Source organism: Portunus trituberculatus, chromosome 46, assembly GCF_017591435.1.
Source record: "Portunus trituberculatus isolate SZX2019 chromosome 46, ASM1759143v1, whole genome shotgun sequence".
Classification (NCBI taxonomy): domain Eukaryota; kingdom Metazoa; phylum Arthropoda; class Malacostraca; order Decapoda; family Portunidae; genus Portunus; species Portunus trituberculatus.
The window spans coordinates 18644436-18670798 of record NC_059300.1 but is presented as its reverse complement, the minus strand read 5'-3'; the positions used below and the strand labels follow the sequence as shown (position 1 = coordinate 18670798).

Here is a 26363-nt window from a genome sequence, read left to right as displayed (position 1 = left end):
CAATAGAAAGGTTAAAAGGAGAGAACGGGATGGTGGAAGACCCAAAAAGTATGGCAGAACTATTAAATAATAAATTCCAGGAGGTCTTTACTAAGGAATCTAACTTTGAAAGGCCACAGGGTAATAAAGAGACAGTCTATATGAAAGAGATTAAAGTAACTAAGCTTGAAATAAAAGAATTAATGAAGGAACTGGATGAAGAGAAGGCAATGGGACCAGACGAAGTCTCAGGCAGAATACTGAAAGAATGCAGGGAAGAACTAGCAAGTCCTATATACAACATCATAAAATGCTCAATAGGAAATGGAACAGTACAAGTAGAATGGAAAAGAGCTGAGGTGGTTCCCATATATAAGAGTGGAAGGAAGGAAGAATCTTTAAATTACAGACCGGTATCACTAACTAGTGTAATATGCAAGATGTGTGAAAGAGTAATAAAGAAACAATAGATCGAGTTCCTTGAAGACAACAAATTAATATCAAATAGCCAATTTGGTTTTAGGAAAAGACGGTCATGTGTAACTTATTTATTGAGTTTCTATTCTCGAATAGTTGATAGAGTACAAGAGAGAGAGGGATGGGTTGACAGTATTTATTTGGATTTAAAAAAGGCGTTTGACAAAGTGCCACATGCAAGATTACTATGGAAGTTAGAGGAGAAGGGTGGCTTAAAAGGAAGCACATTGAGATGGATAGAAAATTATTTGAGGGGGAGAGAAATAAGGACGGTAGTTACAAGATATGAAGTCCAATTGGAGAGTAATAGAAAGCGGAGTGCCACAGGGGTCAGTATTGGCACCAATACTTTTCCTCATTTATATTAACGACATGCCAGAAGGAGTGAACAGCTACATAAATCTGTTTGCAGATGATACGAAACTGTGCAGAGTTATAAAGCAAAAAGAGGATTGTGAAATACTGCAAGAAGACCTAAATAAGATATGGAAATGGAGCAAAAAGTGGGAAATGGAATTCAATATGAACAAAAGCCATGTCATGGAAATGGGAAAGAGTGAAAGACGACCCGTGGGAATCTATAAGATGGCAGATGGAGTAGAACTGGAGAAAGTAAAAAAGGAAAAGGACTTAGGAGTGACGATGGAAGAAAACAATCAACCAGTAGGCCATATTGATAGAATTTTTAGAGAAACATATAATTTGCTAAGGAATATTGGATTAGCATTTCACTACATGGACAAAGAAATGATGAAGAAATTGATAAGTACTATAATAAGATCCAGATTGGAAAATGCAGTTGTGTGGACTCCCCATAAAAAAAAAAGTCACATAAGGAAGTTGGAGAGACTAAAAAAAAATGGCTACAAGAATGGTTCCAGAATTTGAAGGGATGACATATGAGGAGACACTAAAGGCTATGGATCTACCAACCCTGGAACAGAGAAGGGAGAGAGGAGACCTGATACAAGTTTTTAAATTGATCAACGGAATGGACCATGTAGATAATGAGAAACTGATCCTGAGAGAAGAATATAACATCCGAAGCACAAGATCGCATAGTAAAAAGCTAAGAAAAGGAAGATGTCTGAGAGATGTTAAAAAATATAGTTTCCCGCAAAGATGTATTGAGACGTGGAACAGTTTATATGAAGAAGTAGTGTCTGCAACGAGTGTGCATACTTTTAAAGTAAGATTGGATAAGTGTAGATATGGAGACGGGGCCACACGAGCATAAAGCCCAGGCTCTGTAAAACTACAACTAGGTACAACTAGGTAAATACACACACACACACACACACACACTGATCCTGAGAGAAGAATATGACATTAGAAGCACAAGATCGTATAGTAAGAAACTGAGGAAGGGAAGATGTCTGAGAGATGTTAAAAAATATAGTTTCCCACAAAGATGTGTTAAGATGTGGAACAGTTTGAGTGAAGAAGTGGTGTCAGCAAGGAGTGTGCATAGTTTTAAAGAAAAATTGGATAAGTGTAAATATGGAGACGGGGCCACATGAGCATAAAGCTCAGGCCCTGTAAAACTACAACTAGGTAAATACAACTAGGTAAATACACACACACACTTCATAACCTTCTCATCCATGACCTGTACATATAAAACAGAGTTAGCTGATTTTTCTCAAATTGAAGATGTAAAAATAATTTGGTAGAATAAAAAAGTTTTGATTTTCATATTCAAATTTGCTTCCTTTCATGATTGTTTGACCATCTTCCAATCTCTTGCTTATGAATTCTTGTGAATAGAAATTAGAGGTTTAGGATTTTATTCAAACCTTTCCCAAAATCAAATTTTAAAAAATTTATTATGCCACATTCATTTAATTATTCAGCAACATGTATATTAAACAGTAATAGACTCCACTTGTCCAGGAATTATTTGAGTTTAGGGACAAGACATAAAACCAGACTTAACTCTTTTGGAATGTGACTCTCTATTGCTGGAAACATTATTAAGTCCTGTTCCACAGTGACAACTAGGTCCCCCATTACATCATGCAGGATTTCTTTAGGTTCTCTCATCAGGGCCCTGTTAGCGCTAACTTAAGCTTAGTTATCAGCTAGGTAGACTCATTGATCTGAAATACCTATTTGATGTTTAGCTAAGAAATCTTGTATCATGGAATTCAGCAACTGACACTTGCTTTGTGACAAGTTTTTAAACCTGATCCAGGGTTTTTGGTAGTTTCTGAAGAAATAGTAGCTTTTGCTTGTAAAACACTGATAGTGACTATATTTGTTACAAGTTTGTCAAGTGAAACACTTTGGAGTGAATTCCAAGCAACTCAATTGCTGGAACACAAAAACTTATCCTGGAAGTACTGTTAAGTAGACATAGAACAACAATTTCTCTGTGTCAAACTGTTACTTGGTAGATTGAATAAAGCTCAATTCTGTGAGAAAATGCAGTTATCAGGGAGGAGAGCTGAGAAATACTATTGACAATCTGCATTGTCATCTTGAACTGTTGCTTTCATAAACAACCAACATTAAAGTAACATTATATAGATACTTGTCAGTATCACTTAGTAAAAGAATTACAAAGATTAGATCACCAACAAAGAGGAGCAATAAATTTCTCTTCTTAGATATTAGTATTTAAGGACATTGTGTAATTATTTTCCTTCTTTCAGGTGTCTTACCTTATTGGATATGGTATCTTTTATGACACCCATGCTATGTGGCTTGGACTTTTCTTGACCGGCTGTTCTCCTGGAGGTGGTGGCTCCAACATTTGGACTTACCTACTAGGAGGCTCCCTTGATTTATCTGTGACAATGACCTTCATATCTACAGTGACAGCCTTTGCTGCCCTACCCATCTGGGTTTATTCCCTTGCTAGAACAATAGTCCAAGGTACATATACTATTAAGGCAGCCTTTGGTAATAGGGAAAGATGTGACTTTTTTTTTTTTTAGGACTGAATATCAGAACAACTACTTTTGCTCATCATGTATATATTGTCATCTTTCCCTGCATTCTCTAAGATTTGATAGTAGTTGGAATGAAGATAAACATAATTTATCACATGCCAGTTTTTTCCTTACATCAGCATGTCAGTTCTATAAAATCACCATACATTAAAAATTGGTATAAAGGTGGTTTTTTTTATCTTCTATTTGCATGATCATGTTTGATTTGTCAGATTAAAGTTTTTACAATACATTCTGAATCCAATTTTATTTTATAGTCTATTGGGAAAAAATACACAAAGAAAGTAGACTGTGGAAAGGAATATGTGGGAGGTTACCTTTAAGCTAAATAAGACATAAACTATCTGAAGCTGCAACTAAATCAGTAAAGTAAAGTAGCTTAGGTGCAGGCTAGAAAGTAATGATTTTTGGCTTCTTTGTTCCTAGCTTACAAGTGGAGGCTGAGCTACCTTTGTAAACTATTTTCAATTGGCTTAACGTCAGGCTGCCTTCTACTTGGCACAAAAGCTGGTCTCTCAGCACAAATTTTATTTTCATTCCCTTTGTTTCACTAATTTTGTGGAGTATGTACTTGTTTTTATTTACTTTATTTATTTTTTTTTTATCATTGAATAAATTGATAATAATAGGCTATAACTTGAATTCAAACTGAACAAGATGATGCCAGCTCTCTCTCTCTCTCTCTCTCTCTCTCTCTCTCTCTCTCTCTCTCTCTCTCTCTCTCTCTCTCTCTCTCTGGTCAGTGGCCTTCTTACACAAAAGATATCTTTCCTATGATCTATATTTAAAACATATCCTTAATCAAGTCATCTTTTTACAGTTTCAGAAATTGGTTTTAAGTGCCAATGTTATGTGACTATCTTAGTGTCCTCAACAAAACCAAGGTTCATGATTACTGATTGCTCATAAATGTATTTATATCTTTGTACTTAGATGAACATTCCTATCAGTATAACAATACCTAAAACATAAATTCCAGATGGTCACTACACAAACCTGCCTTACAAGAATATTGCCATGCTGGCCATTGGGCTGGTGGTGCCTTTATCAATTGGACTTCTCATCAAATGGAAGTCTGAACGAGTTGCTTTGGTTCTGAAGCGCCTTTTGAAGCCCTTCTCCATTCTATTCATTGTCTTCATCATGACATTTGGAGTATATGCAAACTTCTATATTTTTGCATATTTTGACTGGAAGGTAAGTACGAGCCATACACAGAAATTGTTACAACGTTGTGGGCTTAGGATATCTAAGCCTCCTTTCCTCTACACAATCTGCAACATGTCTCATGAAGACAGGTTGATTTCTGCCACTTACTTGGCTACTTAAGGATTTAACTTAAAGCAATGGTCTTCAAACTGTGTTCTGCAGAATCCCAGGGTTCCATGAAGACCTTTCAAGAGTTCTGTGGCAAAAATTTATATGTGTGATAAAACCTTATTTTTATTTATTGATACAAACAGGAATGGATAAAACTAAATATGAAAGGAATAAAATTCTTTGCATTTTAGTAGAGAGAGAGAGAGAGAGAGAGAGAGAGAGAGAGAGAGAGAGAGAGAGAGAGAGAGAGACTGAGTGACTACATGACATGAAGTCCATGTCCACTTAGAGCCTGGAATTACATATGGGGGTTCCATCTATATTGGGTGAAGGGATTGTAGGGGTGTTCTGCAAAATACCAGAAGTGCAAAAGGGTTCTGTAAGTTTGAAAAGTTTGAGAACCACTGACTTTAAGGATCCAAGTAATCATACAGGACACTTGAATAGAAAGTTAAAGCAATTAAAAGTAACTTTTAATATGTAATATCTGAACCATTACCAGTAGAAGTAAATCTACAGGATGTTCCAGGATGAGTCACAGAGATAAGTGACAAAATATTTTAAATTGGAAGTATTTTATGGTCAAATAATGTCAAAGCCATAGTTTAGAAGTTAGAATACATTTAAATATGAACTTTAACAACAAGACTCAATGTAGCAGTGTCAACTATCAGGCACAATTGGTCACTGCTACCATTTAGAGTTCAAATTTTTGCTGTAATTGTGACAATGTTATATTGCATTCTTGAATTTATAGTTATGTTTACAAAAATCCTTACACATCATCTTGGACAAAACATATAGCCAAAGGACATGTAAAAGATAAAATGTTCACAATGGCAATGGCCATGGCCACCATTGCAACCCGAGCTCCCTCCCGTTCACCAATTCTTAGTGTGTTCACATTTAAATGTCCTGTATCTTTCAAATCATGGAGCTAAATTTAAGCATTTCACCACAGAATATTTGGAGACTGAAATTACTAAATTACTAAATGATATCATGCACTACTATGTGTACTATTAAAAGCTAAAGGCATTAAGAATAAGACCACATCAGCTGAAAATTATTTGAGCATGTGACATAGGAGAAAGCTCCAGTGCACTTCATACATACACACAGACCATGCTGTTGTTCTAGATATTGCATCTAATTTGCATAACGACTGAACTTGTTCTCATGCCCACACTCTTCAAACTTAGTTATCCATCATCTGGCTACAACTACAGAGTCACTTTAACTAAAATTATCTGTGTTTTATATCTCTCACCTAACTCATGTAGCTATTAAAGATTTTTTGACTAAACATCTAAAGTTGAGGACATTCTGACTCTCCTTATAGGGAGATCTCCACTCTCAGAAACTTCAATGTTCACCTCTGGCTTTGGCTTTTCTCTCCCTTCACTGTCTATCTTGGTGAACTAGCCTTTAACTTTGCAGTCCTCCATGACATAGCGCAACTGGTGCAACATTTTACTTGTATTCTTGACCGTCTTGGAGGTACGCCTAACATTCTTGACCATTTTCTAACTTCTAACCCTTCTAATTATGCCAATACCTCACCTTCTCCATTTGGCTTCTTTGATTACAGTCTCATATCTCATCTTGTCCTATAGCTCCAATCCCTTTTCATAATTCCCCCAAGCTAAGATGCCTTTGACATTTTTGTCTCCTAGATAGGGACACTTCAGATGATATTATGTTGATTTTCTTTGGGATAACTACTGTTTCTGTGTGTGTGCTGAGTGCATAACAGAGATTATAGTATTTGTCATGAAAGCATGCATTCTTTGCTTTTTCTCTTGACTAAGGGGATCATCCAGTGTTTTTTTTTTTTTTTTTTTTTTTTTTTTTTTAATTTGAAAATAAAGAGGTATGTGAGTAATTTTTTTCACTGATAGATGATTATTACATGATGTTACTGTAGTAGTTACAAGTGAATCGAACCATAAATAACTGCATGAAAAAAAAAATTTTAAACATTTTCCGTATAAACTTTGTCACCGGAGGGTAGATTTCAATTTTGTCAGTACATATATGAAGTATGTGGTATAACAAAACTTTCCATCTCAGAATTTTGAATTTTTTTATTTTGATGGCCATTATGAATTTTTTTTTATTTTATTTATTTATTTTTTTTTTTTATTTATTTTTTTTTTACATTGTGGCACAGAAAATAATTTTTTCCAAATTCTGTGAGATGGAAATGTAGTACTAGCTTTATTGAGCTTCAAAATGATACCTCAAAATTGAAAATTCGTTGAGAAATGTGGGAGAAGATACAATTTGGATGATAAAAAAGTGAAAACTGAGAAAAAGGCAAAAAACCCAGAGATGTCATTTTCGTTCTCTATGACCCTGTACATTTATTTGGGTTGGATATTTCATGTTCATACACCTCCATGTACATCACATATGTTTTTTAGGCATGTTTAGAATATTCTGTAAGACTCATATGGCCCCTGTCCCTCCCCCTACAATGAGTGTAGGTATTAGTCACTCGAAGGCGAGGCTGTCTCCCATCCATGCATGGTCGGCACAACTTGTAATTTCCCCTTGCACTGTTTGTTTAGATATTGTAAGGCAGAAAAAGCAGGTAAAATAGGCTGGATTGTGGCTTGCAAGGCGTGAAATGATGGGCGAGATACTGTATACATCCTCCTCCCATCAAAGTCACATGGACACTGAAATGGTGGGGAAGAGTGTGTATTCTGTTTACACCATAGTACTGAGTTGCCAGCGCCCGCCTTTCCTTACCCCCCCAAAAAAAAAAACTTCATGTTTTTTTTTCTGGGCTTATTATCATCATTTATGGTACAGTGAGTGCATGGGGGCCTGTGGTGGGTGTGGCAGGGGCCCTTTAAAGTTTAAATACCCCACATATTTTAGCGTATTTCCCAAAAATACTCCATCACTATGTTGCCATATGTTCGGGGATGGGGATGCTCTGGTGGTGTTTTGGTGATTTTCGATATTTTTCAGATTTTTCGATACCATGGCCACCAGACAGTCTCCTTAAACTTTCCAAACCTTGGTTTAACACAGCTTGTTCTGGTGTTATACATAATAGAGAGGTTACCAAGGTGCTTCAGCCTTCTACTATCTGAATCTTATGCATTTTATACTTCTGCTCATAATCATGCCAAGTCATAATAATCACCAAAAACTCCTTCATTAATAGTGTGTCAAAATCTTTCAAGATCCAATTCCCCTTGAAACTTTGGCATCTGGCCAAAAACATCTGCACTTTTCTTCTTTATCTTTCCCCCCTTTATTTCAGCCTGATGGCACCACTACCATGTCATCTATTTTTTAAGCTGAACTCTGTGGTCAAACCTTTGCTAAAAACTCTACCTTGGAAGATTCAGTGTTTGTTCCTCTCTTCTCTCCCCCATCTGACTACTCATGCTACTTATCAGAATTCTTCATAATGAAATTTTCCTTGACCTCACTTCCCTAAAGCCTCAGAAGTTTTAAGAATCTGATATGGTCCCTTCTACTTTTCTCTGAAACTGTGCCACCATGTTTACATCTTGCTTAGTCAAACTCTTTCAATTCTGTTTATCAACATCTGCCTCTTTTTTATTTATTTATTTATTTATTTATTTATTTTTTTTTTTCTTTTTGTCTTTTCTTAAAATGGATGACTTCTAACCTCTCAAACTGCTGTCCTATTGCCTTGATTTCCTACCTATCTAAAGCTTTTAATCTATTCTCATCAGGAAGATTCTTAGGTAGCTATCACTTCACATTCTTCTATCTGATCACCAGTATGGCTTCCGTCAAGGTCACTCTACTGCCAATCTTCTTGCTTTCCTTACTGAGTCTTGGTCTTCCTCTTTTAAAGATTTTTGTTTAAACTTTTGCAGTTGCTTTAGACATATCAAAAACTTTTTATAAAGTATGGCACGAAACTTTGATTTCCAAACTACTCTCCTACAGCATCTATTTTTTTCTCTGCAACCTCATCTCAAATATTTTTTCTCACTATTTCATTATTATTGTGGTAGATGGTTAATGTTCTAAATCTAATAACAGTGGCATTCTTCAAGGTTCTGTCCTGTCACCCACTCTCTTGCTATTATTCATGAATTAATTTTTTAACCATCCTTGTGTTATCCACTCCTACACTGATGATATCATCCCACACTTTTCCACTTCTTTTCATAAACAATCAACCCTTCAGGAAGTAAACATATCATGCAGAGAAGCCATAGAATACCTGACTTCTGATCTCCCTAAAATATCTGATTGGTACAGAGCAAACTCAGTATTGTTCAATGCCTCAAAACTCAATTCCTCGATCTATTTATTCAACACAACCTATCAGACAACTATCTCCTTCTTCAGTGACTTTCAATTGTCCCTCTCTTCTAGACTGAACATCCTCAGTCTATCCTTGATTTAAAATCTAGACTGGAAACTTCACATTCTTTAGCTAAGACAGCTTCTATGAAGTTAGGTGTTGTGAGTTGTCTCTTCCAGTTTTTCTCACTCCACAAATGATAGCTCTATACAGGGGCCTTTTCCGTTTATGTATGCTTCACATATATGCAGGGTTCCACTCAGAGTAGTATCAAAAGCTTCTCATCTCATCAACTCCTCTCCTCTAACTGACTGTTTTCAGACTGTTTCTCATTGCCACAATGTTGAATCTCTTCCTATTACCTACTGTTATTTTCATGCAAACTGCTCTCTTGCTACCTGTATGTTTCCTCTCTTCTAACAGCCTCATCACACAAGACTTCCTTCATTTTCTCACCCGAATTCTGTCTACCTCTCTCATACATTAGTTAACCAGTTATTTATCCCTTTCTTTGATAAACTCTGGAATTCCCTGCCTGCTTCTGTATTTCCACTGTCCTGTGACTTGAGCTCTTTTCTTTTGATTTTGATTAACGGTTTTGTCTGTATATGGACCATCACTCAAGTGGACCTTTTTCTTATACTAGCTATTTTTGTTGCCCTTAGCCAGTAGCCCTCTACCTTAAAAGACGACAAAAACACACACAGCATACAACTGAGGACTAAGTTTGAGTTCTGGCAGCTGCAAAGTAGATGGGCAAGTGTCTTTGTATATGATAACAATTCGTCCAGTTATTGGATATGGGTTGTGATCCAGTTTTCTGAGTATGGGAGTGCTCTCATTCCTACTTAAAGAGGATGATGGTGAATCAATCTTATGTAAAAACTAGACATTATGAACAATTCCTTACAGTCCAGGTATCAGTAGATTAGTAATTAAGCATGGGTGAACACACATTCCCAGCATAATTTGCGTATGAATCATGTAAATGCAACAGATAAACTTAACTTCAAAATCTTTACCTACCATTTACAATCTACTTACTTTCTTGTTACCCTTTTCCTTCATATCCTCCAACACCATATCTCCACTTTCTTTGTATAGTCACACCCTATCCTGTCCCAATTGATGTAATTATCTCTTCTAACTCTTGACCCCAATCTCTGTGCTTTTCCCAGTTTCTCTCCATTCTCCTCACCATTGTTTGCCATAGACTCTACCCATGAATTTCATATTACAAACCTGATATTCTTGAAAGTCTGTCAGAGGTCAGTAGAATTGTGTGTACCATGATGTGTAAATATAATTTTTAATGAGGTCTGCTGGTGCTGGCTAACAACAATACAATAAGTTTTGCCATTGACTTACAGTATTGCAAAACATACTTTGAAATGACAACACTATAATAACTTCAGCCAATGATTTACAGTATTTCAAAAGATACCTTGAAATTAAGGTTTTCCCTTTTATATTAACAAAAAAAAAAAAAAATGAAAAATTTTATTGCATCACAATTTAGACAGTTTAATATTTGAAGTGCCATAACCTGAATGGCAAAATGTTATTATTTCATCCCATAGGTGGCAGTGGCTGGTCTGTTACTTCCTTGGCTTGGTTTCGCATTTGGCGCAGTGGTGAGTTTGATGTGCCACCGCAAATTGGAAGAAATAATTGCTATTAGCATTGAGACTGGCATCCAAAACACTGGAATCTCCATTGGTGTTCTAAAGGTAAGGAATGAAATTGGACAACTCTTTAACTTTTTCATGAAATATTTTTTGTAAAGTATAAAATATATTGTAAAGTATTGTTCTGGAACTTTGCTTAGTCAGCAAACTTACTTTTTTTTCCCCAATAATTAAGCTGTAGTTATTATCAAGAGTTGTGCCATTTCTACACCTTTCTAGCATAAACTCATGAATGATAAAGGAACAAAAGATAATAATATTTAGCTAAGTAACACTTCTGTAAGATTCACTGGATACAGCAAGGTGTTTGCTTGATCAGATCACACACACACACACACACACACACACACACACACACACACACACACACACACACACACACACACACACACACACACACACACACACACACACACACACACACACACGAGGACTGGTCAATGGAAGGATCAGAGACAACATGGGGAAATACACTATTGACACTGGCAATGGAAAATGTGTTAACTCAGTGGGTCAAAGAAGATACTAGGTTTGGAGGAGAGGGAGCATCGTCAAGACTGGACTTGGTCTTTAGTACAGAGCCAATGGTCATTGAGGAGATGAGGGTGGAGTGCCCTTTAGCAAAGAGTGATCATGCAGTTTTGGAGTTCAAGGTGATAGACGAAGAGAAATCTAGAAGAAATGAAGAATATAAAGTGGGAAGATGGAATTATGCCAAGACAGATTTTGGAAACCTAAAGAAATTCTTTCAAGAGACAAATTGGATGAAATTCAAGAGTGCTAAGGAGCAAATGAAAAGTGGAAGGAATTTATAAAAATATACAAAGAAGGTGAGAAAAATTTGTACCAATAAGACAACATAGAGAAGTTGGAAAGCAGGACTGGTTTAACGATAGATGTGAAAAGGCTAGAACAAGAAAAGAGGATGCATGGAAGAGGTGGAGAAGGAAAAGACGGATTAAGCAGTGGGAAAGTTACAAAAGAGCAAGAAATGAATATGTGTTGATTAGAAGAGAAGAAAGAAAGAAACAAGAAAAGGATATAATTGATAAATGTAAAGACCAACCAAGGCTTTTTACAGACATGTGAACAACAACATCAAAAATAGAGAAAGTATTGAAAGTTTAGAAGTAAATGGAGTATGCAGTGAAGATCCCAGGAAATGGCAGAGGCTATGAATGGATGCTTTCGGAAGGTATTCACAAAGGAGACTGCTTTTGACAAACCACTGGTAATGGAACAGAAAGGGATTATGAAGGAGTTTCAAGTAACTGTGGAGGAGATCAAGAACATGATGGGGAGTTTAGAAGTGAGAAAAGCTGTGGGACCTGATGGGGTATCAGGATGGATTTTAAGAGAATGCAGGGAGCAACTGGCAGAAAAAGTTTGTGAAGTAATTGATGCCTCATTAAGGGAAGGTGTAGTGCCCCAAGACTGGAAAAGAGCTAACATTGTCCCAATCTATAAATCAGGTAACAAGAGAGACCCATTGAACTATAGACCAGTGTCACTTACAAGTGTGGTAGCTAAGATGTGTGAGAGGGTGGTGAAGAATAGATGGACAGACTTCTTGGAGAAAAATGACATACTTTGTGAGTGTCAATTTGGTTTTAGAAAAGGGCGTTCATGCACGACAAACCTGATATGTTACTATTCGAGGGTGATAGATGTAATACAGGAAAGAGATGGTTGGGCTGATGGAATATATCTGGATTTAAAAAAGGCCTTTGATAAGGTACCACACCGGAGACTGATCTGGAAACTTGAAATGGTAGGAGGAGTGCATGGCAGTTTACTAAAATGGATGGAAGACTTTTGGTAGGAAGAGAAATGAGAACAATAATTAAGGACAGACCATCAGAATGGGGCTTGGTGGAGAGTGGAGTTCCACAGGGATCAGTGTTGGCACCAGTAATGTTCGCGGTCTACATAAATGACATGGTGGATGGGGTGTCCAGTTATGTGAGCCTATTTGCAGACGATGCAAAATTGTTAAGAAAAGTGAGATGTGACAAAGATTGCGAACTACTCCAGGAAGACTTGGACAGAATATGGAAATGGAGCTGTACATGGCAAATGGAGTTCAACACGACAAAATGCAAGAAAATAGAGTTTGGCAAGAGTGAAAGAAGAATCAGGAGTATGTACAAGATAGGAAATGAAGACATAAAACCAGTCATGAAGAAAAAGACCTTGGGGTGACAATTACCAATGACCTATCGCCAGAGAGACATATAAACAAAATAATTGGAGAAGTATTGAACTTATTGAGGAACATAAGAGTGGCGTTCAGATATTTAGATGAAGAAATGATGAAGAAAATAATTACTGCAATGATAAGACCGAGGCTTGAATATGCAACAATACAGTGGGCTCGAACTTAAAGAAACACATAAGGAAACTAGAGAAAGTACAGAGGGCTGCAACAAAATGGTGCCTGACTTAAGAGATTTGACTTATGAAGACAGACTGAAAAGAATGCAACTTCCGACCCTGGAAAACAGAAGAGAAAGGGGAGACCTGATAGCAATATACAGAGTGATGATTGGCATGGAAAAATGGATAGGGAAGATCTGTGTATGTGGAATGAAAGAATGTCGAGAGGGCATGGGAAAAACTAAAATGGCCACTTATAGGAGAGATGTGAAAAATATAGCTTCCCTCATAGAAGGGTGGAAGCATGGAATAGTTTAGACGTGGAAGTGGTCAACGCAAGGAATATTCATGATTTTAAGAAAAGCTGGACATTAATAGATATGGAGACGGGACAACACGAGCATAGCTCTTTTCCGTATGTTACAATTAGGTAAATACAATTAGGTAAATACACACACACACACACTCAGTGGTTACACGCACACACACACACAGATGACCACACAGGCCGGTGGAGATATTTGGGTGTGTCTCCTTTCACGTGTAGCCCCTGTTCACCTAGCAGTGAGTAGGTACGGGATGTAAATCGAGGAGTTGTGACCTTGTTGTCCCGGTGTGTGGTGTGTGCCTGGTCTCAGACCTATCCCAAGATCGGAAATAATGAGCTCTGAGCTCGTTCCGTAGGGTAACGTCTGGCTGTCTCGTCAGGGACTGCAGCAGATCAAACAGTGAATTACACACACACACACACACACACACACACACACACACACAAAGTTGTGAAGGTCATTAAGTCAAATGAGACATTGGTGAGGGAAACTGTAGACAAAAAGAGATGTGTGGTGATATTTGGTGTGGAGGAGGATAAGACACCGAGTAAAATGGAGAGAGAGAAAAACATAAAAAAGGTGATAAATAATATCATTAATGTGGTGCAGGAGGAGGGAAAAGACCTAGTACAAGAAATAGAGGACTTCCATAGAATTGGAAAGTTCACAGGAGAAGGTATGAGGCCAATAAGAATCAAACTTAAGTCACAAAAGGATGTAGATGAATTGGTGGAGAAGTCATGGAGGTTAGCCCAGCAGGAAACAACAAGGAAGATTTGGTTGAGAAGAGATCTCGATGAAAAGGAAAGAGAAATGTTAAATGAGTTGAGAAAGGAGGCTTTGAAAAAATGAAGAGAGGACAGAAGAGGAGAAGAAAGAGTTTTTCTGGAGAATCTTGGATATGAGACTGAGGAAGTGGTTCATAACCCAGAAAAGTACAGTAAGAAAGGACTAAAGAAACTTACGTATGAGCGGAATGTAATGTATTCCAACATAAATGGAGTGATATCGGGGATTTTAGAACTCAACGATTACTTGAGGGATAAGAACCCAGATATTGTGGGTCTTACTGAAACAAAACTGAGAGAGGAGAAGACCTGATGATGGTTGGAGAAGGAAATATAATGTTTGGAAAAGAAATAGAGTAGGTAAGATGGGAGGAGGAGTGATGTTGCTGGTTAAAAAGATATAAAGGTGGATCAAGTGAAAGAAGGTATGGGAAAGGCAGAAGTGCTAAAGATCAGAGCAGAAACTAATGAAGGAAAAAGAGGCACTACATAGTGGTGTACGTACCACCTAAGACAAATGCATGGTCAGTACAGGAATATGAAGAAATGATAAGAGATACAGGAACATGTCTGGAAGAAATGTTGGGTGGCTGTGAACGAACTATAATGATGGGAGATTTTAATTGTAAAGAGGTGTGTTGGGAGGACTGGTCAATGGAGGATCAGAGACAACATGGGGAAATACACTATTGACACTGGCAATGGAAAATGTGTTAACTCAGTGGGTCAAAGAAGATACTAGGTTTGGAGGAGAGGAGCATCGTCAAGACTGGACTTGGTCTTTAGTACAGAGCCAATGGTCATTGAGGAGATGAGGGTGGAGTGCCCTTTAGCAAAGAGTGATCATGCAGTTTTGGAGTTCAAGGTGATAGATGAAGAGAAATCTAGAAGAAATGAAGAATATAAAGTGGGAAGATGGAATTATGCCAAGACAGATTTTGGAAACCTAAAGAAATTCTTTCAAGAGACAAATTGGATGAAATTCAAGAGTGCTAAGGAGCAAATGAAAAGTGGAAGGAATTTATAAAATATACAAAGAAGGTGAGAAAAATTTGTACCAATAAGACAACATAGAGAAGTTGGAAAGCAGGACTGGTTTAACGATAGATGTGAAAAGGCTAGAACAAGAAAAGAGGATGCATGGAAGAGGTGGAGAAGGAAAAGACGGATTAAGCAGTGGGAAAGTTACAAAAGAGCAAGAAATGAATATGTGTTGATTAGAAGAGAAGAAAGAAAGAAACAAGAAAAGGATATAATTGATAAATGTAAAGACCAACCAAGGCTTTTTACAGACATGTGAACAACAACATCAAAAATAGAGAAAGTATTGAAAGTTTAGAAGTAAATGGAGTATGCAGTGAGGATCCCAGGAAATGGCAGAGGCTATGAATGGATGCTTTGGAAGGTATTCACAAAGGAGACTGCTTTTGACAAACCACTGGTAATGGAACAGAAAGGGATTATGAAGGAGTTTCAAGTAACTGTGGAGGAGATCAAGAATATGATGGGGAGTTTAGAAGTGAGAAAAGCTGTGGGACCTGATGGGGTATCAGGATGGATTTTAAGAGAATGCAGGAGCAACTGGCAGAAAAAGTTTGTGAAGTAATTGATGCCTCATTAAGGGAAGGTGTAGTGCCCCAAGACTGGAAAAGAGCTAACATTGTCCCAATCTATAAATCAGGTAACAAGAGAGACCCATTGAACTATAGACCAGTGTCACTTACAAGTGTGGTAGCTAAGATGTGTGAGAGGGTGGTGAAGAATAGATGGACAGACTTCTTGGAGAAAATGACATACTTTGTGAGTGTCAATTTGGTTTTAGAAAAGGGCGTTCATGCACGACAAACCTGATATGTTACTATTCGAGGGTGATAGATGTAATACAGGAAAGAGATGGTTGGGCTGATGGAATATATCTGGATTTAAAAAGGCCTTTGATAAGGTACCACACGGAGACTGATCTGGAAACTTGAAATGGTAGGAGGAGTGCATGGCAGTTTACTAAAATGGATGGAAGACTTTTGGTAGGAAGAGAAATGAGAACAATAATTAAGGACAGACCATCAGAATGGGGCTTGGTGGAGAGTGGAGTTCCACAGGGATCAGTGTTGGCACCAGTAATGTTCGCGGTCTACATAAATGACATGGTGGATGGGGTGTCCAGTTATGTGAGCCTATTTGCAGACGATGCAAAATTGTTAAGAAAAGTGAGATGTGACAAAGATTGCGAACTACTCCAGGAAGACTTGGACAGAATATGGAAATGGAGCTGTACATGGCAAATGGAGTTCAACACGACAAAATGCAAGAAAATAGAGTTTGGCAAGAGTGAAAGAAGAATCAGGAGTATGTACAAGATAGGAAATGAAGACATAAAACCAGTCATGAAGAAAAAGACCTTGGGGTGACAATTACCAATGACCTATCGCCAGAGAGACATATAAACAAAATAATTGGAGAAGTATTGAACTTATTGAGGAACATAAGAGTGGCGTCAGTATATTTAGATGAAGAAATGATGAAGAAAATAATTACTGCAATGATAAGACCGAGGCTTGAATATGCAACAATACAGTGGGCTCCGAACTTAAAGAAACACATAAGGAAACTAGAGAAAGTACAGAGGGCTGCAACAAAATGGTGCCTGACTTAAGAGATTTGACTTATGAAGACAGACTGAAAAGAATGCAACTTCCGACCCTGGAAAACAGAAGAGAAAGGGAGACCTGATAGCAATATACAGAGTGATGATTGGCATGGAAAAATGGATAGGGAAGATCTGTGTATGTGGAATGAAAGAATGTCGAGAGGGCATGGGAAAAACTAAAATGGCCACTTATAGGAGAGATGTGAAAAATATAGCTTCCCTCATAGAAGGGTGGAAGCATGGAATAGTTTAGACGTGGAAGTGGTCAACGCAAGGAATATTCATGATTTTAAGAAAAAGCTGGACATTAATAGATATGGAGACGGGACAACACGAGCATAGCTCTTTTCCCGTATGTTACAATTAGGTAAATACAATTAGGTAAATACACACACACACACACATTGGATAAGTGTAGATATGGAGAACACACACAACACAGCCCAGGCCCTGTAAAACTACAACTAAGTAAATACATTGCGTAGACATCGTGCCAGCTGGACGTGTCTGAGCAGCTCGCAGGGAAAAGCTACAACAGGAGCTGGAGACTGAGACTGACCTAGACGTATGTACAGGGGGAGGACTGGGCCATAGGTTCTCCTGTCTCCATATTAAATAAGTTTTGGATCATATATTATACAAAAAGAAGGACAAGAGAGAGATGGAACAGAGTAGTGCTGCCAGACATATGATGGAATCAAAACATATGCCATCATGTGAAAACCAACAGTACATTGAAACTCCTATTGGACTAAGGAGGATATTATGGACAAGGATTTTTTTGGATTCAGTAATGAAAGAGGTAGTATGAAAAGGTTGATCAACATAGAAAGGGAGTTAAGGTACATGACTGAAGTGATGTCGAGTCTAATGGACATACAGAGCAGACTGACAATGGAAAACACAGAGCTGAAATTGAGATTGGTAGAATGTGAGATCAGTGCAATCAATCAGCGATTAAAAGAAGAGATACAAGAAATAAAGAAACAAAATGACGTACTGAAAGCCATGTGTCAAGACTATGAAAACTCCTCTTAAGGAGCTTACAGGTAAAAGTGCAGGATGGAATTGTGGACAGAGTAGAAGGTGGATTGGGTGAAAATAAGCTGAAGGAACTACAAAATGAATGGAAGCAGGAACAGGAAGAGGAAAACATTGAATTTTCGGAGGTTGTAAAGAGACAAATTCTGGAAAACACGAGTCACTGTAATTCAAGTAATTAAAGAGAAAGAAGACCTGGTGCGGGATACAGTGGATAAGAGAAAAGGTTTCATGATTTTTGGGATGAAGGAAAAGAAAAATCCAAATAAATTCACAAGAGAATGTGAAGAGAGAGAATTTGCCAAAACTGTTATCAAACAAGTTCAAGATAGCACACAAGATCTAGACCAGGAGGTAGAGGAAGTGATCAGGCTAGAAAGATACAGTGAAGGGGTTAGGAGACCAATGAAAGTGAGAATGAGATCTCAAGTGGCAGTAGAGAAAATTATGGCTAGGAAAGGGAAGCTGGCCGATGATACTGAACACAAGAATATATGGATAAAAAGAGATATGAACCTAGAGGAGAGGGTAAAGGAGAAAGTGCTAAGAAGTGAAGTTAAGGAATAAAACGAGAAAAGGGCAGAGATAGAGAAGAAAAATCTTTACTAGAGGGTTCTGGATATGAGACTAAAGAAGTGGCACATATGGAAGAAAGAAGAGGTCATGGAGGAGGCAAGAAATTAAGAGTGACTTGTACTAATATAGATGGATTGTTATCAAGCATGTTGGAGTTAAGGATTATTTGAAAGAGAAAAAGCCGGATGTAATGTACATCGTTGAAAAAAAAATAAGAGAGCAGATCCAGGTTAACTTTAAAGAGGAGGGATAATAGCTGGAGGAGAGACAGGAACGATAAAAGAAGGAGGAAGGAGTGCTAATAATGGTTTGTGATAATATATTTGTGGAGGATGTGCAATATGGAGAGGACAAAGTGGAAGTAATGAGAGTAACAATCAACACAGGAATTGAAGAAGAGAAAAATTATAGTTACATATGTTCCACCTAAGATTAATACATGGGGAATTGAAGAACATAAAGATATGCAAAGAGAGGTGATTAAGTGCCTAGATAACATGATAAGAAGAGATTGAAGAATACTTTAACTGCAAAAAAGTAAACTGGAGAGAGATGGAAGTAATAGATAATGCTGGGCAGTGGAACTAGAAAGTGTTATAGTTGACTATGGTTAATGCAATGGATCAGTGAGTGGAGGAGTCAACAAGGTACAGGGGGAAGAAGAACCATTGTTGCTTGACCTAGTATTCACAAAGAAACCAGAGCCTGCTCCAATCGTACAATACCTTAGTCCAATGGGAAGAAGTGGTCATGTGACATTAGAGATGCAAATTGAGGTGGAAGATGGGATAAGTTACAGAGATGATTACAAAGGAGAGAGATTAAATTATGTAAGAGCGGATTTTGAAAAATGAAGGATCTATTTTGCTGATATTGAGTGGAGAAATATTATGCACAGAAAGACAGTACAAGGGAAATATGACATTCTTACAGAAATATAATGAAGGAGTAAAGGAATTTGTACTTGTTTATAGAGTTAAGAAAAAAATACATGCTTGGTACAATGCTAGATGCATACAAGCTAAAAAGGCAAAAGGTAAAGCATGGAAGAAACTCATAAAACAGAGAAATGGCTATAACAGATGACAGTACAAGGATGCCAGAAATTAATGTATTAGAGTAAGGAGAGAAGAAGAAAGAAACTGAGAAAGATGTGGTGAATAAAAGCAAAGATGAACCCAAACTTTTCTACAAGTTTATAAATGGCAAAACAAAGAACAAGAAAATAATTGAAAAAAGATAATTAAAGAAGGGAAGACATACCAAACAGAGAAGAAAATTTGTGAAATAATGAATAAGAGCTTCAAAACGATGTTCACTGCAGAAGAAGATTTCACAGAATGTAATGGGACATTGCATTGCCAAGGATTACAGGAGATCACAGTGCGCAAAGAGGAAATTGGAAGATTATTGAATAAGATGGAAGTCAGAAAAGCAATGGGGCCAGATGGTGTATCAGGCTGGGTGTTAAAGGAATGTAAAGAGCAACTACTGGATCCAATTTGGGAAATAATTACAAGTTCAATAAATGAAGGGAAAGTTCCACTAGAATGGAAGAGAGCCAACGTAATTCCGATATTTAAAGAAGGAAAGGCAACTGAACCACTAAACTACAGACCAGTGTCACTTATAAGTGTCTTGGGGAAGTTGTGTGAAATAATTATCTAAGAAAAATGGGTTAAATTTCTAGAAGAGGATCAAGTCATATCGAACAGACAATTTGGGTTCAGGATAGGGGGGTCACGTTTATCAAACTTATTAATCTTCTACTCGAGAGTTATTGCAAGACTGGAAAACAGAGATGAATGGGTGGACACAGTATACATGAATATTAAAAATGCTTTTGATAAAGGCCCTCATGGGTGACTACTTTGGAAACTTCAGAACATAGGAGGACTGCAAAGAACTTTGCTAGAATGGACAAGAGATTATTTGAAAGATAGGGAAATGAGAACTGTGATCAGAGATACATACTCATCTTGGGGTAAAGTAACTAGCGGAGTGCCACAAGGGTCAGTGTTAGCCCCCATTATTTTTCAGATTTATGTAAATGACATTCACATTGGGGTAAAAAGTTATATAAATTTATTTGCTAATGATGCAAAGCTGCTAAGAGTTATCAAAACCAAAGAGGACTGTCTGCTGTTGCAGGAAGATATAAACAAGATCTATGAGTGGAGCAGATTGGAGTTTAATTCCAAGAAATGTCACATAATGGAACTAGGAAAAAGTAAAAGAAGACCGATATGGGACTATTTGAAGAGAGAGGAACAAATAATGAAGACTAAAGAGGAAAAAGATCTGGGAGTGATCATACAGGAAAATCTTAGCCCTGAAAAACACATAAGCAAGATATTTTGGATTATCATATAAAATGTTGACTAATATAAGAGGGACAATTCAATACATGGACAAAGATATGATGAATAAAATCATCACAAGCATGATACATCCAAGGCTGGAATATGCAGCAGTGGTATGGTCTCTGAACTCTAAAAAGGATATAAGAAAATTGGAAAGGATACAGAAGATTGCTACAAAGATAGTGCCAAATAAAAGGACCTAACAAATGAAGAACGACTGAAGGAAATGGGACTGCCAACCTTACAAGATAGAAGAGAACATGGGGACCTAATAACAATGTACAAGATAGTCAATGGCATTGAAAAGATAGACAAAGAAGACCTGGTGCTGTTGACAGAAGATGGAAAGACAAGAGGACATGAAAAGATCAGGATGAGGCAGTGTGTGAAGGATATTGGAAAATACAGTTTTCCACACAGAATGATGGAAAAGTAGAATGCATTAGATAATGAAGTTGTTACAGCACATAATGTGCATAACTTTAAGGAAAAATGGAGACTTGAAGACAGGGAACACCAGAGAGAGTTTATTGAGGAGGAGGGTTTTTCACCTGGAGGACTAGTGAAAAAATTATAGCTAGGCTAAAGATTGTGGAAAAGGACAAACACTGAAGTGCTGAAGGAAAACAATGATGACTGAAGAACAAAGTTTTTGCTAGTGAAAAGAAAATAGAAGATAATGAAGATAAAGTGAGGAAAATAAGTGAAAAGCAAAACTGTTGGAAGATGGGCCAGGATTAACAGAAAGTTATTTTTAAAAAGATTATAGAAGAATTCGCCAAGGAAAGGGAAAGGTAGGTTGCCAAAATGGTAGTAAAGATAATTAAGGAAAAGAAAAATTTCGTTAGGGATAATGTGGAAAAGAAAACCTGCGTTGTTATCTTTGGATTAAAGGAAAAAGTTATGCCAATTAGACACGAAAGAGAAGAATATGGGAAAGAGCAGGCAGAGAAAGTAGTGACGGGGTGAAGGACAGTGACGAGGAAGGTAAGAGATTGAGTGAAGAAACTGAAAAAGTCTACTGACTGGAAAAATACGAGGAGGGAAAAACACATCCGTTAAAGATTAGAATAAGATCGCAAGCAAGCACTGAGAAAATCCTGGCTGGCTCATGGAGGCTGGGAAGGAAAGAAGTGTATAAAAATTAATGGTTGAAATGCAATCTAAATGAAGAGAAAAGAGTTAAACTCAGGCAGCTATGGGAAACAGCCAAGGAAAAAAAAACAGCAGAGAAGAGGACAAGCTACTACTGGAAGGTCAAAGACATGAGACTGGAAGTGGTACACAAGAAGGGAGAACAAAAGGGAAATAATTATCACTGTAGAATTTGCTTATACAGATGTAAATGGTATTGTAACAGCAAATATAGAGTTGAATGATTATTTAAGAGAAAACAAGCTTGACATTGTGGGATTAACTGAGACAAAATTGTCTGGAGGACTTGAAACATTGAATATTGAGGAAAATAGTTACTATGTATGGAAGAACAGAGAAAGAAAAAAAGGAGGAGTGATGTTACTTGTAAAGAAATTGTAAAGAAAGAGATTCAGGTAGATGAAATAACTTATGGAGAAGGGAGTGCTGAAGTGCTGAAAGCACAAGTAAGAATTCAAGGAGAAGGAAAAAGAGACTTTGCTGCTGTTTGTCCCACTCAGAATAAGCTCATGGGGAAATGAAGAATATGGGAATATGCTTTGATACCAGAAAATGTTTACAGAGATTAATTGAAAAGAGTAAAAGCATAATAGTGATGGATGACTTTAATTGCAAGGAAATAGTTTGGGAAGACCTGGCAACTGAGGGAGGAGAAACATCTTAGGGACATATACTATTGAATCTAACAGTAGACAATATTCTAACTCATTGGGTGAAGGACAGCACAAGGTATAGAGCAAATGAAGAACCATCACGACTGGACGTAGTATTTACTAAAGAACCAGAGATACTCAATAACTTGGAATATAAGAGTCCACTCGGTAAAAGTGACCATGTATTACTTGAATTCAGGCTGAAAGAAGGACTGGAAGAAGTTAGGAACAAAGACTATAGAAATAAAAGGTACAATTACAATAAAACTAACTTTGCAGAATTAAGAAAATACTTTGAACAACAGACTGGACTGAATTTTATATAACAGAGAAAACTGAAGGCAAGTGGAATATTTTAATGGAGAAGTGTAATGAAGGAATAATGAAACATGTGCCAATTAAGAAAATAAACAAGCCTAGACACAAGAAGTGGTTTAATAGAAGGTGTGAGTAGCAAGGATGGAAAAAGAAAAAACCTGCAACAGATGGCAAAGATATAGTAGACAAAATTATGGGTTAGACTACGCCCGGAAAAGAAACAAGTATGTCAAGATTCGGAGAATGGAACAAAAAAACTATGAGAAGGATATAGTGGACAAATGTAAGGACCAACCCAAATTGTTTTAGATATGTAAATGGCAAGCTGAAAAAAAGGAGAAATAAGTAACTAAAATGTAATAACGAAATGTACAAAGACCAAAAAGATATGGAGGGAGTGATGAGCACCTGCTTCAAATCAGTCTTCACCAGAGAAAGTGACTTCCAGTGTCAAACCCTAATCAAATTAACTGATGGTGTTTGTGAAATACAAGTGTCAGTAAAAGAAGTTAGGAAAATAATAGAAGAATAAGATGTAAGGAAAGCCTCAAGTCCTGACAGAGTGTCAAACTGGATTGTAAAGAAATGCAGTCACCAGTTAGCAGACAAAGTTCACAACATCATTATGAGTTCCTTAACAGAGGGTAAAGTACCAACAAACTGGAAAAGAGCAGATATTATGCCAATATTCAAAGGGGGAAATAAGGAGGATCCATTAAACTATAGACCAGTGTCATTTACCAGTGTAATAGCAAAAATATGTGAAAGGATAATAAAAAAATGGATGGAATATTTGGAGGAGAAAGGTGTGTTGACAGATAGACAGTATGGATTCAGAAAAGGAAGATCATGTGTTACAAATTTAGTAAGAACTCAGGAGTGGTTGACATAGTGTAAGAAAGGGATAGCTGGGTGGACTGCATTTACTTAGATCTGAAGAATGCATTTGACAAGGTCCTGCACAAAAGGTTACTGTGGAAAGTGGAAAGAAATGGAGTACTAAAGGGAGGACTTCTAAAATACATGGCTAACTTTCTGAAAGGCAGTGAAATGAGAACAATTATAAGAGATAAAAAATCTGCCTGGAAAAAAGTCTTAAGTAGAGTTGCACAAGGGTTGGTATTAGCACCAATAATGTTTATGGTATATTTTAATGATATACCAGAAAATATAGGCAGTTACATCAGTCTGTTTGCAGATGACACTAAATTAATGAGGAGGGTGAATAGAAAAAAAAGATTGTGAGGTGCTACAATAAGACTGATAAAATAGAACAGTGGGAACATGGGAAATGGAATTTAATACAAAAAAAGGTTCAGCATATTAGGATTTGGAACAAACAAAAGAAGGCCAGAGGGAATTTATTCAATGGGGAATGAAGACTGTGGAGTAACCATTGTGGATAACTTGTCAGCAGAAAAGCACATAAATAGAATTGCAGGAAATGCTTATGAACTTTTGAGATATATATAGGTGGCAGTCACATACATAGATGAAGATATGATAAAAAAAACTGATAACTCTAATATGCCCAAAATTAGAATATGCAGCTACAGTATGGTTACCGAACAAAAAGAAACACAAGGAAACTAGAGAGAGTACAGAGGGCAGCAACAAAGCTTCCCCCAAGTTTGAGTGAATGGTCATATGAAGAAAGGCTATGAATACAAGGTCTTACAACTTTAGGACAGAGAAGGGAAAGAGGAGATATAATAGCAGTGTACAGAGCAATGAATGAACTGGAAAAAATTAGATGGAGATGACTTATGAATCTAGGACATCAGTGACACAAGAGGACATGGAAAGAATTTGAGAAAGAACAATTGCAGGAGGGATATAAAAAAAGTTCAGCTTTCCAACCGATAGCAGTATAAGGATGCGAGAACAGTGGAACTATGCATACTTTGGGGTCCGACGGGTCTCCAAGCGCACGGGTTCGAATCCTGTCCATTGTCCAAGTGTAGGTTGGGCTTCCTCACTTTAGGAAATGGTTTCCTAGTGGGTGGGCTTTGAGATAGGAGTTACCACAAAAAGTATCCCCTTTACCCCATAAATTCCCATGAAAAGCCCACATGGTATAAGTAAAATTTTGAAAAAAAAAAAAAAAAAGAGAATGGAAGAAAGAAACAGAAAAATGTGGTGCAAAAAAGCAAAGATGAACCCAAGCTTTTCTACAAAGTTATAAATGGTAAGATGAAGAATAAGGAAGCAATAGAAAAAAATAATTAAAGGAGGGAAGACATACCAAACAGCAAAGGAAATGAGTGAAATTATGAATGAGAGTTTCAAAACTGTGTTCACTGAAGAAGAGGAATTTACAGAATCAAATTGGACATTGTATTGCTGAGGATTGCAGGAAATCATAGGATATTGGAAGATTACTAGATAATTTGAATGTCAGAAATGCAATGGGACTGGAGGGTGTATCAGGCTTGGCACCAAAAGAATGTAAAGAGCAGCTCTTAGATCCTTTTTGGGTAATGGTTACAAGTTCCAACATAATCCCAATATTCAAGGGAGGAAAGTCAACTGAGGCTTTAAATTACAGACTGGTGTCACTTACAAGTGTTGTGGGAAAGATATGTGAAATTATTATCAAAGATAAATGGGCTAAATATCTGGAAGAAGAACAGGTTATATCGAACAAATAATTTGTGTTCAGGACAGGAAGGTTATGTGTGTTGAACTTATTAAGTTTCTACTCAAAAGTAATAGAAGGACTGGAGAGCAGAGATGGATAGGTGGACATAAAAAGGCTTTAGATAAAGTCCCTCACAGCAGACTACTTTGGAAGTTAGAGAGCATAGGAGGACTGAGAGAAACCTTGTTATATTGGATAAGGGATTACTTGAAGGACAGAGAGATGAGAACAGTGATCAGAGATACATACTCATTTTTGGGTAAAGTAACAGTGGAGTGCCACAAGGGTCAGTGTTATCCCCATTATGTTCCAGGTATATGTAAATGACATACAAAATGGGGTAACCAGTTATATTAAGTTGTTTGCTGATAATTCAAAATTGCTAGAGTAATCAAGACCTGAGAGGACTGTTTGCTGCTGCAGGAAGATATAACCAGAGTTTACAAGTGGAGTAAGAAGTGGAAGTTAGAGTTCAATGGGAAGAAATGTCACGTAATGGAATTAGGAAAGAGTAAGAGAAGACCAGTATGGAACTATCTGATGGGAGAGGAATAAATAATGAAGAGGAAGAAATTCTGGGAGTGGTTTTTCAGGAAAATATGAACTCTGAAAAATACATAAGTAAGATATTTGGATTAGCATATAAAATCTTGACTAATATTAGAGTGAGATTTCAATACACGAACAAAGATGTGATGAAAAAGGTTATTACGAGCATGATATATGCAGTGTTGGAATATGCAGCAGTGGTG

The 26363-nt window shown here is 37.1% G+C and overlaps 1 protein-coding gene across 4 annotated transcripts in view; it reads left to right on the top strand.

Annotated features, from left to right (window-relative positions):
- The window catches only part of LOC123519885 (sodium/bile acid cotransporter-like), a 137111-nt gene that overhangs the window by 79977 nt on the left and 30771 nt on the right, over window positions 1-26363 (top strand). For all 4 annotated transcript variants that reach the window (XM_045281521.1, XM_045281518.1, XM_045281520.1 and 1 more), the window contains 3 exons: window positions 3111-3333; window positions 4390-4607; window positions 10617-10766. In XM_045281521.1, the coding sequence (XP_045137456.1) occupies window positions 3111-3333; window positions 4390-4607; window positions 10617-10766 (591 nt within the window). The remainder of the gene's footprint in view (window positions 1-3110; window positions 3334-4389; window positions 4608-10616; window positions 10767-26363) is intronic.